At 34.1% G+C, this 21,680-nt stretch overlaps 1 protein-coding gene across 1 annotated transcript in view; it reads right to left on the bottom strand.

The window, feature by feature from the left end:
* The window catches only part of FER (FER tyrosine kinase), a 295,282-nt gene that overhangs the window by 210,784 nt on the left and 62,818 nt on the right, over positions 1–21,680 (bottom strand). The window contains exons 5-8 of the mRNA XM_081090052.1: positions 18,096–18,279; positions 16,001–16,138; positions 15,279–15,398; positions 4,776–4,898 (exon numbers count right to left, since the gene is read on the bottom strand). Coding sequence (XP_080946178.1) covers positions 4,776–4,898; positions 15,279–15,398; positions 16,001–16,138; positions 18,096–18,279 — 565 coding nt within the window. The remainder of the gene's footprint in view (positions 1–4,775; positions 4,899–15,278; positions 15,399–16,000; positions 16,139–18,095; positions 18,280–21,680) is intronic.

The following is a 21,680-nucleotide window of genomic DNA, read 5'->3' as shown; positions in this document are numbered from 1 at the left end:
ACAGCACTTAGCAGACATGCAAAAAATATTGTTGAATAGATTTCCTATTTACAGAGCACATTTTTTGGTAATACGCGTAATTTAAAAGTGCTGAGCCCAAATTAAAAGTACCCTGAATTTGCAGACGAGTACAATATTTTAGATGGTTCAATTCTTACCTTCACTACAGGCTAGATGTGGCATTTTGCAAATCTCTTAAAACTTCTGGGCTGCAGATATCATATAATTTGAAAGGCAATTATGAATCAAAAACTCTCTTAAGATCCTGCATGGCTCCAGGAGTTATGATTTTATGATGTAGACAGTATTTTTAAGTACTAGGTGATATTGGTACAAAATTAATCATTCTCTTTTTGAAACTAAAACCAAGCACTAAAACCAACAGTAATAGTCTAGCTCTTTATGCCATTGAGTCATAAAAGACATATGCTTGGTATATTTTCCCATAAACTATGTTCTAATCAGTAGTCAAGGATCATAAATCAAGTGAAGATTTATATTATTTCCAGTTGAGTAAACATACTCTAAAAGTAATGAGTAAAGATATGTACACTAGAGTGGTGCTTTATTTTGTATTAAAATCATACCATTTTTAGTGGTTGGCTTTACTCTCTTTACCTTATTTTTTTAAATAAAATTCTGCAACATTTCAACTGAGGGCTACATTATTTATATGAGCTAAAATTCTGTTCTTGTGTGAAATTCATGTTATAGAAAAATCATTCTCTAAGTTCACTTTTCACTTCATATCACTCTATTATGGGAATCAAAACTATCAAATGATTTCTTATATATTTTGTCACTGTTACTATAAGATGTTTTAGAGATAATTACTTAAATCCAAATTTGTAGGTTTTAACTTTAGTCCTTTATTATATTATATTTTAATAGATCCAATAATGGTAAGCAAAAACTCAGTATGATTCCATTAATTTAAGAATGTAAATAGTATTTGTGAGAAAATGTCATTTTATTGTTTTGTTATTTTCAAGTAGCATTGTATATGAAGCTAATGTGTTACAGAGTAAAAATAATTCTAAATCTACTTTTAAAACTGAATAAAAATTGATTTTAATTATTATTTAAGTGCAGTTAAATATATATATATATACACATATACACACAAAAAGGAAACACAAAATTAAAAATCAAACATTTCCCCAGAATCCCTGAAGACCATTTGTTTAGCAAAATACTTTAACATATTATTCAAAAACAAACTTCAACCCTACTAATGTATAAATTAATGAGATTACACAATGACTATTTCCTTATGTAAATATACTTAACATTTTTAAGATTTTTTTATTGAAGCTAGCAATAAAACTTCCATGGTAACAAAAGGCTAATAGAACTTGGGTTAAACAAGACTCATACTCTGTATTGCTTGACATACTTATCCCTTCTAATTTATTCTCCTAAAAGCACTATTAAAATCATTAGATCAAGCAAATTCTGTGATCAAAAAAGATAGAAACTTTTGAGTCAGGGACTCGTGTTTTCTACCACTTATTAGGAATGTGATTCTAAGTTATCTAAATTCTCCTAAAGTTAAAATATGAGCAATTATACAGAAAGCAAAATAAAGATAACATTCATTGGCTTACTATACTAGTATATAAAACATCCAATATAATGTGTAGAACAGAGTAAGAATTCAAGAAATGCTATTTCCCATATATCCACCACCCTTTACATGTAAGCCCCTCTCCTCTACTCCCATTCTCATCTCCTGATAAATATAAATAGGTGAAGGAACATGGATCACACTGATTATGTAGATAGTCAAAGTCAATGATTTGAGTCTAGAAAGCACACCAAAAAACAAAGAAACCCACAACTTCTACATTAAGATAACACTTGAACATTGCCTCTTCCAACAATATATGGTCATGCATACGGGTGAGAAAGTCAGCTACCCTATTGTCTTTCTTTATAACCAATAAATTTTAAAACAGGAGTCATTTACAATGTGTTCATTTAAAAGCTGTAAAAAGTAGAACTGCTTTGTCTTCTGTATATATGGGAAGAAATTTATTTGCAAATAGAAAAAAGCAAAAGATAATTCTATTTTGAATGTAATATTAGCAATGGTTGATAGATTTTATTTTTATAATCCAAATAGAAGACTTAGTGATACAAAACTGAAATTTTTCAAATTAAAGGAATGACCAGAGTAACTTAAATTTCTATTCTCACCTCTGAAAGGCTCAGTGACTCCAATATGATATTTAACACCAAGCTGTAATAAGAGCCATCCTATAAATGAAAGGTGCAGGCTCCTACCATGCTGAGTTGTATAATAGGATGGATGGTGCTTATTCAGTGAATATTCAGTGAATATTCCTTATTCACTGAAATAAGGAATACTAAGAGTGAACTAGGTTGGATTGAATTGGGTTGGATTGAAATTTTTAACTCAGCCTCGGACACAGAAAATTTAGGGTATTTTTAAGACACCCAAGTAGGCCTGTCAAGTAGGCAAATGACTGCATGGCCAGACAGTTCAGATGAGAAATCTGGAAGTAATAAATATGGGTCACCTTTAGGCGATCATCTAGAGATAGAGTTCAGGAAGGTGAGTGGCATAACCTAGGGCCATGCCTTTAGTAACTCCAAAATGGACTGGCTGAGTGGAGGAAAACAGGTTTATAAAGAAAGAGTGGCCAGAAAGAGAGGAGTAAGATCTGGCATATTGGGTCCCAAAGGCCAATTGAAAAGAAGAAGCATAGCCCTAGCTGGTTTGGCTCAATGGATAAAGCATCAGCCTGCGGACTGAAGGGTTCCAGATTCGATTTGGGTCAAGGGCATATGCCCGGGTTGCAGACTTGATCCCGAGTGTGGGGCGTGCAGGAGGCAGCCGATCAATGATTCTCTCTCATCATTGATGTTTCTCTGTCTCTCTCTCCCCCTCTCTTCCACTCTGAAATCAATATATACATTTTTTTAAAAAGGAAAGAAAAGAAGAAACATAAAGTCAATAAAGTCAGATACTGTGAGAAGATCAAGTAAAACAGTTGCTAAATTTAGTAATGTAGAGATCATTGGTGATCTTACACATACCTATTTCAATAGTAATGGGCAGAAGCCAGATATATGCAGGTTGAGGACTAAGTGGGAGTTGAGAAAATGCTTGTGCATAATTACTCTTGGAACAAGTTTGACTAAGAAAACAGAAAGCAACGACAGAGGAACTATGAAAATTTAGAAAGAGTTATCTGGAGTGGGCAGAGAGGTGAAGATTATTTTTAGGATCAAGACCAAAGCAAAGCCCTAACCAGTGGGCCTCAAATGGTTGAGCATCATCCCATGTACCCAGAAGTCACCAGTACAATTCAGAGGTCAGGGCACAGCCTGGCTCCATCCCCAGTATGGGGAGTACAGGAGGCACCTGATTCATGTTTCTTCCTCACTGATGTTTCTATCTCTCTCCCCTTCTCCCTTCTGCTCTCTCTAAAATCAATAAAAACATTTTTTTAAAAGACAGGCATATTTAAAAAGTGACATAGGATCCTGTTGAGAGAAAAAGTTGGACATAATATATAAAATAATGCAAATTTTCTTTAAAAAGTAAGAGATGACGGGATACAAGAGACAGACACAAGAAACAGACTTAGAACAAGGAGCAGTTCTTCTATGGAAGGAAAGAGAATGGGAACAAATGTGGTGGATTTGGATATCTAGTCCCAGAAAATAAGAATTGCTACCTGATGATTCTAACTCTTTCTACAATGTAGGAGAGATATTCTTTGACTTCAGTGGGAGAGAAAAGGAGATCAGAGATTTGAGAAAAGTAAATATTTGAAAAGTTGTGAAAGTAAGAGCAAGTATAGCCAAAGAGAGAAATCCTACACATCACAATTTCCTTGAGTATATGAGAGTATAACAGAAGGAACTCTACTTGGGCTAGTCATATGAAAGAAACTAATCCCTATTGGAGATGCAAATCATTGCCAAAGTTGAATTAGAATTTTTAATTTTTTTCAAAATTTACTTAAAATAGTAGAAAACATAGCCCTAACCGGTTTGGCTCAGTGGATAGAGCGTCGGCCTGCGGACTGAAAGGTCCCAGGTTCGATTCCGGTCAAGGGCATGTGCCTTGGTTGCGGGCACATTCCCAGTGGGGGGTGTGCAGGAGGCAGCTGGTTGATGTTTCTCTCTCATCGATGTTTCTAACTCTCTATCCCTCTCCCTTCCTCTCTGTAAAAAATCAATAAAATATATTTTTAAAAAAAAAACAGTAGAAAACATAATTAACACAAAAATTAAAAGCAAGAGTTTAACAAGACAAGTAAAATCAGAGGTTTTGGAAAAACATTTACAGATCTAGAAATGAGCAAGAAAAACAATGGTGACACAAAAACAGCACTGCAAATCTCAATATGATTCTTATAGGTGAAACAGACTGCTATTTTTTAATGTGTTTGCTTCCTTCTAACACAGTAGAAGCCAATTTCTACATATAACTGGCCTGTCACTTTCTTAACAAGGAATTCACAATGAATCTTGTGGCCAGTGATGAGGGGAAATAAAGACAACTTTTAACAGGATTTTTCAGAAAAGTATTTAAATGTAAAATATTAAGATATATAATATGTACACTATATTAACAAACACATACTATTTTTCTAGAGTCCTCGAAAGTTTCTAAGTTTTATACTTAAAATGAAATTTCAGCTTCTAGAAATTTTAAATCCATAATACACGTAAATGGAGTATTTAGTAAAATATTGTCAATTACACTTCCTTCCTTTAAGTTATTTTTGTTTACTTACTCAGACTTCTTTTCATAGGTCTTAGAAGATTCCTCAATTCTTTTCTCTAGCTCCAGGACAGCCTCCTCCTTGTTTAATAGCATTTGCTGTGTCTGCATAAGTTCCTCTGCTAAAGTTTTCAACCTAGAATGAACAGTTTCCTCATTATCAATCCATACATTAATTACATTCACTTCACACACACTCAGACATTTAAGGTTGTGATGTCCAAAACAGTAGCCAAATGTAATTTAATTTAAAGTAAAGTAAAATTTCAGTCCCTCAGTTGCATTTGCCTCATTTTAAGGGCTGAATAGACTCATGTGGCTAGTGGCTATCTTATTGAATGGTAAAAAGCAGACCATTTTGTTGTTGTTTTTTTGTTAATCCTCACCCGAGGATGTTTTCCATTGATTTTTAGAGAGTGGAAACAGGGAAGAGAGAGGGAGAGGGAGAGGGAGAGAAAGAGAGAAAGAGAGAGAAAGAGAAAGAGAGATCATTGTGAGAGAGACATATAGATTGGTTGCCTCCCAACTGGGGCAGGGGGATCCAAAGTGCAACCCAGGTACATGCTGTGATCGGGAGTCCATTTTATTAATTTCACCTCATAAAATTTATCCAAAATAATATGCTTCAATGAGTGCAAAAAGATGTAATCACAGGGATGTTTATTGTAGCACTACTTGTAATTTCAATAAGCAAAGGTGAACTTACGATAACGCTAATGACACATAACCTTCAGGCACCTGACTTGCAAGATACCTTCCAAGGGTCTATACTTAATTTTATATTTGTAATTATGTATGGTATTTGTTCTAGTTCCCCCCCTCCTCAAAAAAAAATTGTGTAAGCTTCAGTCTCCACAAAACCTGCTTCCAGCCCTGGCAATATTAACAAACTGAGGAATAATTTAAATGTCCATCAATAAGTAAATAAATTCAATAATCATGTTACATGAAAGCAGTAAAACACTATACCCTATTAAGAGTTCATAAATGTTAAGAGAACAAGGCAAAAACTATGCACAGAATAACCCCATTTAAGTAGACAATTTATATACATGTAGTGCTTATATATACATACTGAAAAGATACATACATTTTTTTAATGAATTAACACTGGAAACTAGAAATGGGGTCTATAAAAAAAAGAGGGAGAACCTTGATTTTCATTGTATACCCTCCTGTAAGATTTTGCTGATTTTTATCATCTGCATGCATTAGTTAATTTTTAAGGATTTGACTGTATTTAAAGATTAAAAAGCCTAAAATAATTACTATGGATCATAACAAGTTTTCAGTATTTATACAACACTTTTTGTATTCCCAAACCACTGGATAACATCATCTATATCTTACAGCACTCTTACAGAGACCCAACTTCCTAAAAAATTGTAAGTTTCCAATACTGGCCCATTAATTGTGATATTTGGGTTAATAAAAAAAACAAATGGAATAAGGGTGACAGTTGCCTGAAGTAATTTCCTGACATCTTTATTACTTCAGCATAAATGGAATAAACCTTTTTTTATTAATCTCACAGCAATTTATGTATAACCTTCTATACCATTGCACAAATATGTATTAGTTTTTCCCAAAATTAAACAGGTGACTTCTAAGCAACCATGCAAAAGTTTTTGTTAAAGATAGCCACCTGCAATCTGACAAATCCACCTACATTCTGTGTAACCTCTTTGTTTCCCTTAATCAACCTTTCCTAACATAGCATCTGCTTCTAATATTTTGCATATTTCCAAATCTTTCCAATCCACTCTTTGAAAAAGTATTCCCTAACATAGCCTCATATAATTCACCCAAAAACAAAACTTGGGCAAAGACTGTGAAAACAGGCAAAAACAGACTTGATAAAACCAAGGCCCTTCTTAAGACATGAGAGTATTGCAGTGTTTGTCATGCCACCAATTGAGAAAGTTGATCAGACAGTTTAATAGATAAAATGGGTGCCATTCCCACAACAGTCAGCAAACAGTTTCTATAAAGGTCTGGAGAGTAAAATATTGTAGGCTTTTCCACCAAGAGACAAAATCGAGGAATATTATATAGATATTAATATAAGAAAAAGGAGAAAAAATATTCACAAATATTTTGACGAATTCAAAATATAATAATAATGAGTATAACTTAGCATAATAACAGTCTACTATGCAGATAGAAATATTTTTAGTGTGATAATGTTTACCTTTATTGAAATTCAAAGCTAGTGCTTAACATCAAAATCAGCTACAAATGTTCACTTGCTAAAGCAGATATATAATGAGATTTTATGTATTTGATCTTTGAAAATATCTTTTCACACAGATGAGTGTTGCCAAATACCATTATAAATCCATGAGCATATGATTTCAATTGAATATATTTACTGCTTAGCTGGCATTTATAAAATTATATTGCATGCTTTTTAGCATGTCACTATATTGAACATTCATCACTTATAAAGTTAGGTGGGAACTCCTCAATTGCACAATTAAGTGGATTTTGAAATGTTGAAATATTTGCACCAAGTTCCAAAACATGCTGCTAGAACTCAGAAAATTCATCAGCTACAAATTTTATAAGAATGGTGATCTTGCTTTATGTTTAAATGTTGGACTGCACAGGAAGTATAAAACAACCTGACATTTCCTGGGATTCAAATAACATTAGTTGTCATCTAAATGACTTTACTGCATGTATGTTCTGCATATAAGCACTATATTACCTCGTAATTTTAGGTTGAGTTCAATAGGAAAATTATCAAGTCTTTAGCACAAGCTAATATCCAAAACTTTGAGAATTCAGTTTCCAATAACAACAGTTGAGGGAAATTTTGATTATTTAGAAATATTGTGACTGCTGGAGAATTTTTCTATAAATAGGAGTCATACTGGCAGTCTCCCAGACTGTTGATTAGTAGTGACTAATGATTCTCACTTACAATCTGGGCTCTGAACTAAAAATAAACAAACAAACCAAAAAAAAACACCAATAAAACTTTCCGCTTCTAAATCATCAAAGTCCTATGTGATAGGGCAAGTCAAGATATTCAGTTTCAATTTCTAACAAAAATTCATATAATGGATGATGGTAAAGTCCACAAGAGCAAATGAAGGTCATTGGTGACATGACTGATTCAATAACATCTGGTTAGATTCAAATATTTTTCACAAAGTACCTGGTGATGGATAATATAATGACTAACCATAGGATTAAAACTCTTAACATTTCCATATGCTTTGTAAATTTGTTCAACTAAGCCTCTTTCTGATCCACACATATTTTTAACACCATCATTTGTTACACATCTTAAAAGATTCAACTTCAGTTTGTACTGGATTAGTGTTGTCTTAATTCCTTGAAAATATTCTTATCTGTAGTTGACCCACTCAGGCTATTCACAGAGAGTAAGCCTTCAGTCACTTAAAACTAGGCCTCGACTCTTCAAATAAACAACAGCTGAGCACTTTTTGATCACACCTGCTGACTCATCAAGAGTCAGGGGAAAGAAAGCACATGAAATTATCTGAGTTGTTTTTTTAACCAACTAATGATGTAGCTCTCAATGTCTCAGCTCTTCAAGCAAATATTCTCACTGAAAAACTAATTGTGCCCTGACCGGTTTGGCTCAGTGGATAGAGTGTCGGCCCGCGGACTCAAGGGTCCCGGGTTCGATTCCAGTCAAGGGCATGTACGTTGGTTGCGGGCACATCCCCAGTGGGGAGTGTGCAGGAGGCAGCTGATCAATGTTTCTCTCTCATCGATGTTTCTAACTCCCTATCCCTCTCCCTTCCTCTCTGTAAAAAATCAATAAAATATATTTAAAAAAACACTAATTGTTATAACATGTTTATTTTCATTGGACATATTTCTTCAGTTACTATAATGAAACACTACTTAATTAATTCATCATTGGTAAATGGCTTTGCTTACTTGGCTAAGAAATGAGCCACCCAGAAACTTATTTTGTTTGCATTCTCATTTACATATTATATTTTTCTGAAGAAAGTCTGCTGTAATGAGGTATTCCATTTTAAATCCTCTCAGTTTTCTGACTAGCACTGTTCTCTGAGCTGGTAATATTGAACAGCATGTGTATTTGGTAATGTAAGTATATACTGCATTATTTTAGCACAGCCAGGGTGTCACTGCAAAATAAACACAATGCTTTACCATCTAATTCAATAACAAAATAATCCACACTCCACTGTGACTTAGAAGTATGACACTCAAAATCCATTTTATTTCCTTGTTTTGACTTAATAGGCATGGACTAATATTAAAAAGTAAATAAAATGATCTTGGGCAGCAGTATGTGTGGCACTCAAAATGCTGTTGAGTTATAACTGTGTCAACTATAATCTGTACTGCACCAAGTAGCAGTGGGAAGTAATGAGAATACCACACATTGTCTCTGTCACAACTGCTCAACTTTGCCATTGTAGCAGATTACCCGTGGACCACAGACAAATGAATGAGCATGGATATGTTTCAATAAAAAAGTGTGTAGCCCAGCTGGGGTGGCTCGGTGGTTGAGAGTCGACCTACCAACCAGGAGGTCATGGTTCAATTCCCAGTCAGGGCATATGCTGGGGATGCAAGCTCAATCCCCAGTGTGGAGCGTGCAGGAGGTGGCTGATCAATGATTCTCTCTCATCATTGATGTTTCTAACTCTCTCTCCCTCTCCCTTCCTCTCTGCAATCAATCAATATATATATATATGTATATACATATATATATACATATATATGTTTTTTTTTAAAGTGTGTATACATTTTTGGAATCAACAAACGACAAGTGCTGGAGAGGATGTGGAGAAAAAGGATCACTTGTGCACTGCTGGTGGGAATGCAGACTGGTGCAGCCACTATGGAAGACAGTATGGAGTTTCCTTAAAAAACTGAAAATGGAACTCCCATTTGACCCTGTGATCCCACTTCTAGGAATATATCCCAAGAAACCAGAAACACCAATCAGAAAGGATATATGCACCCCTATGTTCATAGCAGCACAATTCACCATAGCTAAGATCTGGAAACAGCCTACGTGCCCATCAGTAGATGAATGGATTAGAAAACTGTGGTACATCTACACGATGGAATACTATGCTGCTGTAAAAAGGAAGGAACTCTTACCATTTGCAACGTCATGGATGGAACTGGAGAGCATTATGCTAAGTGAAATAAGCCAGTCAATGAAGGAAAAATACCACATGATCTCACTCATTCATGGATAATAGAGACCATTATAAACTTTTGAACAATAATAGATACAGAGGCAGAGCAGCCTCAAACAGATTGTCAAACTGCAGCAGGAAGGCAGGGGAGGGTTGGGGGGCAGGAGGTAGGGGGGTAAGAGATCAACTAAAGGACTTGTATGCATGCATATAAGCATAACCAATGGACATAAGACACTGGGGGATAGGGGAGGCTAGGGGACTGTCTAGGGCGGGGTGATAAAATGGACACATATGTAATACCCTTTGTAATACTTTAAGCAATAAAAAAAAAAAATAAAGTGTGTATACATTTTTGGGACAATATATATATATATATATATATATATATATATATATGTGTGTGTGTGTGTGTGTGTGTGCGCACGCGCGCGTGTGTGTGTGTGTGTATGCAACATTTATAAATATAATTGATAGGTAATTAATAAAAGTATAGCAAAATGCTGAGTGGCACATATTTAGATGGATGAATGCGATAACGTCACTTACTCTCCTATCACTAGATTTTCATCAAGTCTGAAAAAGGGCAGGCAGCAAAACTATATAATCTTGTTTTGGATAAAGATATTAGTTGTATAATAATCTCAGAGCCTCTTACATTTATTTGAGAAAACGCTACATGATACAATAAATAAAAACCAAGAACATAAATTATTAAACTTATAAATAAGTTTCTGATAATGAAAATAAATTGTATGTTACAATGAAGAACCTAAGGAAAAGAAAAACTTAAAATGTGTCATCTAGTTAGTCTATTGTAAAAAGGCTAGTTCTCCCCAATAATTCTATAAGATATGAGGACTGTAAGTTCATTAGAAATGGGCTGATATTCAAGTATTAGTCCTTAGTCATTTTGGGTCACGAAGCCCTCTAAAACTTTGCAGGGACTTCCCCCCAGAGAGTAACATACACACCTCTACAACTTGAGTGGGCTTATGGCAGAGATTTTCAATTCTGTATGCACATTAAAATCATGTGGAAAGTTTACCAAAAACTCCAGTGCCCAATCTTACCATCAATAAATATAATTTAATTGCTTTGGGTTCGGTCCCAGGTATCAGCATTTTTAAAAGCTCCCTAAGAAATCATAATATGAAGCCAGACATGAGATCCATTATTCAGAAACTCCCTGAAATCTCTCCATAAAACAGTCTTCATTCACTCACTCAACAAAGATATCAATTAATCATTCACAGCATCTGACATCTAGCCAAGAATTGTGAAGAGTCCAAGAGAAATGTGGTCCAATATTCTCTGTTTCATAGTCACTACTAATCAGCAGTCTGGGAGACTGCCAGTATGACTCCTATTTATAGGAAAATTCTCCAGCAGTCACAAATATTAATGATTCTCACTTCCAAACTTACATAACCTTTCACAATGGACAGGGTGGTCATTGACCTCTTAAACAAACATAAAGGAATGCAGAACAAAAAGGGAAATGTCCCTGAAGTTTTTCTTAATACTATTTGATATTAACACATTAAGCTCTTAAATGGGCAAAGGAAAAATGTAGAATACAGGTAAGCACATTCTATAAAATATTAGCATTTTCAAATAGAGCTTTTGGGAGAGTTCTACTCTAAAACTACTTAAAGCCATATGACTCAGAAACAAAGGCTTAGTAAAAGGAACTGACACAATGAAAGAAAAAATGAATACCTAATATTCTGGAGATAGTCATGCTAACAAAAGAATTCAAAGAGATGAGAAATAAAACCATATTTATTTAACATTACTATCAATATTTGCCCCAACATGCTGCCCTACTTACCCCATCCATTCTCCTCCATTTCAAGATATAGTCTATGTATATACAAACATACATATATGTACCATTTTTTATTAATAGGCTCACACCATAAATATTATTCTGTAACTTGATTTTGCTCTTTATCATATACTTCAGATATCTTTCCATATAAGCATACATATAAACCTATCTTATTTTATTTAAAACCTACATAATGGGAAAATTATAGATATACTAAAATTCATTTAACCAAATCTTTACTAATGACTAGGGTGTTTACAGTGTTTTGCTCAAATAAAAGGACTGTTTGAGATCTTTCTAGTCCTTAGCCTCTATTCAAATAATATCATATATATTAAAAAGTGATTTCTTAGATACCCTCATTCATATGCAGATATTAAAAGTGAGAAAATGTAACCTACGAATTGTTTGAAATGTTTTTGTGTAATCTGAATTTAATAATTAATGAAGTGATATATTATACCTTGTAACAGTTTTCTTTTCATATCATGGAATGAACAAAAAATTTTCAGATATCGAATATTTCCAAAGGCCTCTGAAAAACCTAAGCATTGTGCTTATAGTCCTTAATGTAAATAGTAATAAAACAAAAAATAATACATAAACTGTGCCATGTGCCAAGGAATATTCCATTCATTCCACATTTATTCATAGAATGTTAACACTATGAGCTGGATGCCATTATTACCATTTTACATTTAAGGAAAATGAGGCATAAAGGAATTAAGTAATCTGTCCAGTTTCACAAAGATAATAAACTATACTGTCAGGATTCAGACCTAAGGCAACCCACCATATTATGGCTACAGACATACATATCTTTTCATATTTGTAGGTTAAAGTTCTAGAAGTAGAATTCCTGAGTCAAAGTGTATGTGCAAGTTAAATTTTGATATATATTATGAAATTATCCTCCAAATAGGTTACACTAGTTTTCATTTCTGCCAAGACTTCATGAGAGCTTATTCCTCCATAACCTACACAACACTAGGTATTATTAAATTATTAAATCTTTGCCAATCTGGTAGGTGAAATAGCTTCTTTTTAAAAAATATATATATACTATATATTTAATTGTCACAGAATTACTGGTCATTTGAATTTATTTTTCACAAACTATCTGCTTGTTTCATTCATTTCTATTGGACATAATATTTCAACACAATCAACAACAAAATTAACAAATTAATGCCTCAGGAAAGAAAAGGCATAGGGTATGATTATTTACTATTTATTGTATTATTTTCCATGCTCATTCTTTCTTGGTGATTATTAAAATAAATTGATCCATCTTATATAATAAAACCCTAACATGCAAATCGACTGAATGGCAGAACGACCAGTTGCTATGATGCGCACTGACCACCAGGGGGCAGCTCCTGCATTGAGTGTCTGCCCCCTGGTGGTCAGTACCCTCCCACAGGGCTCAAGGCTGGCGAGTGCAGCAGTGGTAGTGGGAGTCTTTTTAGCCTCCGGGCCTAAGCTGTCAGTTGGACATCCTCCGAGGGCTCCCAGACTGCGAAAGGACACAGGTTGGGCTGAGGGACACCCTCCCTGCCCCCAGTGCACGAATCTCATGCACCAGGCCTCTAGTTTTAGTATGAAATCCTTGAAAGGATTAACCCTTGCAAACTTAAATATACAGTAAGTATAGTGTATATGTATACACACACACACACACATATTTAACTCATCTTTATTGTTGAAAGTATTATAGGTGTCCCATTTTTTTCCATCACTGATCCCCTCCACCCCACGCCTACCACCACCCCCCAGGCCTACCACACTATTGTATATGTCCACAATAAATATATTTTTGATGAATAAATTATTTGGGAGCAATGTAATAGTTAAAATAACAGGAGTAATTTATGTCATATTCCTTCACCAAGCAGCACAGGAATTAAGAAATTGAATTTGTCACTAGAATTGAGAAACCCTACCATCTTTTAACTCTATTGTTTAGAGCAGAGTTACTCAACCTTGACACTATAGACATTTTCACCAGATAATTCTTTGCTGTAGGAGGCAGTTCTGTAACTGAAGAATGTTCAGCAGCATTCATGGTTTCCACCCACTACATAGATACCAGTAACACTTTCCCACCTGATAAACAAAAATGTCTCCAGATATTTATTGTCAAATTTCTCCTGAAGACAAAATTCACCCAGGGTGAGAACCACTGGTTTACAGATAACTGACATTGTAACAATGTATCTAAAACCGAAGTGAAACTATTAGGAAGGGCTTCAAAACTTGGGACACATCTTCAAGAATCCCAATATAGCTGCTGGAAAAACCTTCCAACGCAGGTACCCCATGCCTCCATTTCTCTCAGCAATAGTCAGTCCACCATGATTACTAAGCCTTCATCTTATACAAGTGACAAGCATTGTTAGTTTCTTCAATCCCATTCAGTTACTTTTATCTACAACACTGTTACTGAACATAGAAAGGAGACTGTTTAATTGTATTAGATGGAGACTTTTGGCTGACACTTTTGAGATAAACTTCCAACAGGTCAGATGATATAACATGCCCAATATTAAAAACCAATTGAGTACATAATCTAGTTGTAGTTCTGGCACAGAAACAAGTACATATAGTGCTTATTAATAGATATGTTTCCTTGTGTTGCTCCTGACAAAATCAAGAGACAGATTAAATATTTAAGAGTAGAATGGCTTAATTATATTTTCTAAATTCAAAAATGTACTATTATCAGGCTTTAACATTTGGAAAGGACTAAAAAAACACATTAAGATTTCTCAAAACTCCTTAAAATTTTATGAAATAGTAACAACAAAGTGGAGAAAGAACTCTTTTACTAGCCTTTAATAGAAGACATCCCTGTTTAAAGGGAACTCAATTAAAAGTCTAAGTTTTGTACTAAATGCTGCTGACATCTACAAGTCTCTTATCACAAAACACTCATGTATGTCTTCATTTCCAAAATAGTTCTGCCAGTGAATTTTGAGAAAAAATGGATTTAAAAAAATAAGTTTTGAAAAGAATAAAGTATTATTCCAATATAAGATATTAGCAATAACTGAATGAATACATTGCACAGAATTTTAATTTTTGGAATTACCAAAACTAATTAGTGAATAATGAGTAAAAGTTAACATATTTCTCAAAACATTTCATTCTGACCAAATAACAATCAGTTTATTTATTACTGTTTTTAAAATATGTTTTTATTGATTTCAGAGAGGAAGGAAAAAGGAGAGAGAGACAGAAGCATCAATGATGAGAGAGTATCATAGATTGGCTGCCTCCTGCACACCCCTCACTGGGAATTGGGCTCACAACCCAGGCATGTGCCTTGCCTGGGAATTGAACAGTAACATTCTGGTTCACAGGTTGATGCTCAACCACTAAGCAACACTAGCCGGATAGTTTCTTTTTAATTTACATTTCATTGCTTGCAAAAAATAAAACTTGGGATTTTAAATCTCAGAATGTACAACTATAAATAAAAATAGTAATATTTAAGCGTTCAGGTTTTGCAAATACTTACTTTACTTGCAAACTTTCTGCTGTTAAATTATTCCACATAATCTCATTTGCCTGAAGATTTTCATTTTCTTCTAGTAAGGAGGTATCAAACTCAACTTCTTGCTCTTTAGCAGCTGATGTTCTAGTAAAGCATGCCAAATCATTTTGATTAATATGAATAGCCTATCATGATATATCTTACTACACACCAAAGGCAGAATATATTTTCTCATCAAAAACTACATTCACAAAGTAAACATCAATAAAATAAATCACATTAAACCCCAGGCAGCAAAGATCTAGTCATGTAATTTCAGCCTTAATTTCCTCATTTATAGAATGCGGATATTAAGTGGTTTTATTCCTGTCATAATGGTAATGAGAATAAAATAAGATGATGAATGCATGGAGAAGTAATTGGTACAGTATAAAATTTAATACACAAAGTCAGAGTATTATTACTATAGAAATGTTAAAAAGAAAATACATTTTCATGGATTAAGTACAGGCTTAAGAAATGATATACTAGTGACAACCCTAAAATTTTTAAAGATCACTATATAAATAGTTATAATCTTGGAGAAAGGACTTTGAAAGTAATTAAAAGGAGACAAATTAATCTGAAATATCTAATGTCCTAACAAGCTCATCAATATCTCTTATTTCAATTTAGGTAAATATTATATGATATAAAAAATAATACTGCCATCAATACTGAAAGAAGAATGAAAATATCATACATACCTGTGAACATCTATAAAATTATTGTATTCTGTGCTAGGGTCTATCTGCTCAACTGACATTTGAATCTCTTTATGGACATTCACTATTTCCTCCGTAACAAGGCTAGTTATCTGGCTGTATTCATCAAATATGCCTTTTCTGAAAACAAAAATAGAATTTTACAACAATTTAAAGTTTATCAAGAAAACATAGAACCAAAAAGGATTCAGAATAACCAAATAAGAAATGTAATATCAATATTTACAGATGGTAGTTTTATGTACCTTCTCCAACCTGTATTTGAGGTGTCTAAATGTAAGGTCAGTGTTGACCGCTTTATGTTTCTCAACATTATCATAGAAATGTTGGATTCCGCAACATGGAGCTGTGGGTCCATAACAGTCTCTTTAATGTGTCTTTCTAGTATCTGCAACTTCCTCATAGGCCCTGCCGCTTGGGTCTTCTCTTGCTCCTGGGCCTCTGCTCTTCTAACTTCAATGACATCTAGATATCTTCTCCTGGCCTCCACTCAGTAGCAAAAATGTCATAATTTTTTTAGCATTACCTAGTAAATGCAAAAGGAAAAACTATTCTGTTGCAAAGACCTGATTCCAACTTGAGAATGCTATAGCATTGGTCATTACTGGCCTCGCTAAGTATAGACAGACAAATTTATCCTGCATATTCCCAAATAAAATAAGGTATTCTCTGTTTTTCTTTTCCAAAATCATTACCAAATTTTTCTTATTATGAAATATTCTCTCAGTTATTTTATTTTAAATAGCAAAATAATGTTTGGGCAAAGAAAAATTAGACTTAAACTGCTTCAAGTAATGCTAGTTTGGAATGATTACAAAAATCACCTGATAGACACAATTTTTTAAAATGGGGAGACAGAGAAATTTAATAAGGATTTAGTAAGTATCCCTGAGGATACGAACTAATAATAATTTAAAGTACTGAATGATACAAATGTAAATAAGTCTATCTAGATACCTTATAAAGCAATACTGTAAGTCGTTACGATGTGGAAATCATTAATATTTACCTTTAAGACAAATGGAGGGGGGGCATGAAGTCTCCTAACATTATATGAATGAGTACTTGTGACATGGGTTTCAATTTCAGTGATATCATGATGGTTGGATTTTTTAAATGCTAGATCTGAAACAATTTCTTGGCAAGTAAAGATAATATGCTGTGGGAAACCATTATATGTCTTAAAAATATGTCCTAGTGATGATGAAAATAATATTATTGAAGATTCATGTGAAAGGTTTGAAAAATATTGATTCATTAAATGGAGAATAGGAAACATAAATATTTCTGAATAAACAATATGTAATTTAAAGTAGATGTAACTAAATTTATTCATTTAATGTTTTAAGTAGAGATTTCATTATTTTCATTAACAACCTTAAAAGTATACATATTTATGTTGACGAAAAACACTTTATCTTCTTGGGAAAATAAGGGATCACCTAACCCAGCTAATAAGAAAGATGAAGTCTACCAAAGGGTGGCTTACATTTTTCTACTGTCTTAAATCGCTATGGACGGCACACATGTGTGCATTTAACCAAAATATTCTGTTAGCTCCTTGATGGCAAACACTGTGGCCTACTCATCTCTATATTCAATGTGCTTTGCAGGCATTAGAAATCTCATAAATATTTGTTGATTTTAATCTCATACAACAAGAATATAGCAAATAAACCTTCAAAAAATCTTTCCTTCAGTCTTTTCTGTTGCTCAAAATTTAAATTCCCAACCCTGTAGAGACAAATATCTACTTCTTAATACTTGTTAAGTATTGAATTTTTTTTCATATAAATTTCCACTTAATTTGAGCAAAACAAAAACATATAAAAAAATGAGAAGGGAAATCCTTGGGGCTGGCTAGAAGGTTTAGGAGAGAAGCATAAACTAAAGGGATACCAGAAGTGAAAATCAAGAAGAATCGAGGAAAAACAGGTCTGAAACACCCATGGGTCTGGGTCAATAAGAAAACTCACAAAACACAGACAACTTTTACATAAAACCTTAAGTAGGAGAGCAACTAATGTTAAAATCATTTTATGACAGGATTTTATGTCAAATACAAAATGTAACTTACAGTGCTTTTATCATTTCTTCTTGCATCGTCTGTAAGGAGTCCAGAAGCAGAGGAAGGGTGGTGTCATAATACTGATTCTGATGAAGCTGTGCCCCTTTCAATGCCAATACATACTGATTATGCAACACATGAAGTTTCATTGTGGCTTTGTCGTAACGCTCCTTGGCCTTTTCGGTTTCTTTCCCTGGAGAAATCATTGAAGACAGTTATAAGAGAGATAATAAAAGAGTTTTATCTTCTCTGTGTGCAAACAGAGCCACCACTATTTTATGCTATTTCACTCATTTTATGGCTAATCAAAAGTTTGTTGAACATACACTATGTGCTTAGCTCTATGCTATTTGCCAATACTTTGTATAGAGGCCACTCTGAAGGAGGCATGCACTGCAGTAACTGGTGAGTGAAGGATAATGTACATTTTATTTGTAAAACTGTACAGATATATGATCCTTCTCATGTTCAAGCAGCTTACACCAAATTGGAACAACAGTGTGCATAAAACTGTATCACCAAGAAAATAAGAAATTTTATAAATGTTAAATTTTGAGGTCTATGTTTGAGATATCGACAAAGACAAGGGAAGTCAAGGGACACTCTGTGGAGAAAACAGACCTTAAAAGATGAGACAAGTCTAGAAAGGTAAATAGAAAGACAAAATAGACAATAGTTCCTCCCTCTCTTTCCCCTTCCTTCCTTCCTTCCTTCCTTCCTTCCTTCCTTCCTTCCTTCCTTTCTTCCCTTCCTTCCTTCCTTCCTTCCCTCCCTCCCTCCCTCCTTCCTTCCTTCCTTCCTTCCCTCCCTCCCTCCCTCCCTCCCTTCCTTAATTTAAATTCTTTATTGTTGAAAGTATTATATATGTCTCCTTTTTCCCCCATAGACCTCTCCCTGGCCACTCCCATCCCCCAACACATGCCCTCACCCCCCACTGTCTTTCTTCCTTCCTTTCATTCAATGAATATTATTAACTGATTATCACTGAGAATTGTGATAAACACTGGGAACTCAGTATTCAGCAGAGTCCTTGACATAAAGCCCATGGGCTGGTGATTTCGACTACTAAGTGAAAACATAGAAATAATAAGCAATTGCACCTAGGTAAGCAAAGAAATAAGCTCAAAGAGAGCAAATTTTGAGGAAATGAATAAAATATGTCTGTATAAATAGGGCAATTTTAGGCTGTGAAAGACTTGAAAATCAAAGCACAGAAATTAAGACTTGATGTAGGACAAGTCTAGGAGATAATTATGAACCAAAACTTTTTGTGGTTACTTTACTAAAACTATTCAGAAAATATTTACAGATAGATAATATGAATACATAACTATGTAAATAAAAATTTTAAGTATATCTTTAATTTTTATGTAAATCAAACAAGTATTTCTTGCCAATTACATACATTTATGGAATAAACTTTTCAAAATATTTATGAATTTTTGCTCTCTTTCCAAGGAGAGTCCTCCAAATGAATCCTCTCCCCAAAATAGATCTTACGGTGAGAATTTCCAAGACCAGAGGCTCTCCTCTGCGGCCACTCTGTTTAGACTCAGCACCTATCTGAGTATTCCCTGTGGTTAGGATCAGAAAAACATTCCCTATTGGAGAATATCTCCAGCTCAGAGCCAAAAGCAGAGAAAAAGTCAGGGTTTTTGCAGAGATGAGACCTCAGACCCCTAAACCATGCCCAGGTAGAACAACAGAAGAAATCCCTTGATTTTCTCGTCACCACTCTAATTCTGAGGCACAGTCACTACATCCAGCTAGTGGAAAAGGAAACAAACCTTTCTAGCAGACTAACATGTCTCTTACCAACAAATTCCAGTGCTTCCAAGTACTAGAACCACCACTCACTTCTCCTAGGGAGCTGCCCATCATTCTTTTACAGAGCATGAATCTCTAACCATGCTCCACTAGCTGTTCACGCACATGGTGCTATTAATAACTGTTCAAGTTATTCACAAAATGTTGCCCTAGATCACTTGTTTAACTTTATGACATAATTTCTTGATTATAAAATAACGCAATCACTAGGGCATCTCCCTACCCCTCTCACTGCTCAATGGAAAGAGGTTCCCACTCTGGAATAAGGGGGATAAGAGCAAACCTATTAATTCAGTTCTATCTGAAGGAATCAGAAAAAAAAATAACATTAGCCCCTAAAGTAGTGGGTTTTCTCACTTTTAAGCCACGAATGACCCACAGGATTAATATATTTGGATAATACATTTTATTTCATTAACCAGTAAATAATCATACAAAGTTTTAAATATATAACTGAGATAAGAATTCATGAAATAATTCATCCCCTTACTATATAAAGAATGCTATGTGATTTTTTTATTCTATTATATTTTAACTAGAGGCCTGGTGCACAGAATTCATGCAAAGGGCCGGCCCTCGCAGCCCTGGCTTTGTCCGGAAGGTCATCTGGATGGTCGTTCTGCTGTTTGGTCTAATTAGCATATTAGCTCTTTATTATATAAGATTTTAAAATTTGTTTAATATTCATTAAGAAACAAATAAATTTTTTTGCCTCAGTTAATATAAATCGCTACAGAAGTTTTAACTCACTCTATATTACACTAGGGATATTTTTTTTATTTAGCAATTAATAAATCACTTCAATAATACTAATCACACATAACTTTTAATGTCCTCAGGAATACCTTCCCCTACTGTTAGTTACTATAATCGTTTTGTCATAGAATACTGTATTTACCCATAAACATTGCTACTTAGCATCCTTCCTGCAGAAATACATTTCAAAAAAGTCCCCAAGAGTCAATGCCATTAATACATCTATGGCCAGTCCCACATCCTTCCTTGAAAATGACAACCCCTTTTTCTCCCTATCCACCCAAGTCAGGAGGAGACTTCTATTGTAAGGTGACGTCCAAGATCCAAAGTGCATACGTGACCAAAAAGAAACCAGCCCTTTGGCTGGGAGCTAAGTCACATCAATGCCTGAAAAGAGTGAAAGTCCCTGAACACCTACTAGAGAAGCTGCCAAAGCCCTTTCTAAGACTCTTTCCTTTAAAGTGGATTTTTTTATGTGTGGTAGTTTGTTGTTGTTTTTATTGGTTTACCATTTTTAAGCTACTTTAAGTTTCTGTCCCTTGAAATTCGACAAATTCTGACTACAGTTCAAAAGATCATTGCACTTATACAGATAAATTGATTTCAAATAATAAAAAAAATCTTCTAGAGTCCGAATATTCATAATAAGAAAATAAAGCAAGCATATACCAGGACAGAATTTTCCAGTGTTGTATTCTAATTTATTAAATTTCATTATAACTAATATACATATATGCATAACCCATGGACACAGAAAATAGTGTGGTGAAGGCCTGAGAAGAGGCAAGAGTAGGAAGGAGGGGATCAATGAGGGGGGAAAGGAACATCTGTAATACTTTCAACAATTAAGATATATTTTTTAAATTTTAAAGATATATTTTTTAAAATTTTATTGTAAGTTTAAAAGGTATAACTAGTGAATTCAATGAATTCCATACATGATGTTTTTTAAAAAAATATTTAAAAAATATTACTTTTTATATGAACTCTATTATTCCTAATTGTTACTAG

The sequence above is a fragment of the Myotis nattereri genome, assembly GCF_964212035.1.
Source record: "Myotis nattereri genome assembly, chromosome: 4".
Taxonomy (NCBI): Eukaryota; Metazoa; Chordata; class Mammalia; order Chiroptera; family Vespertilionidae; genus Myotis; species Myotis nattereri.
Note: the sequence above shows the minus strand (reverse complement) of the source record. Positions and strands in the feature narration are given on the sequence as shown.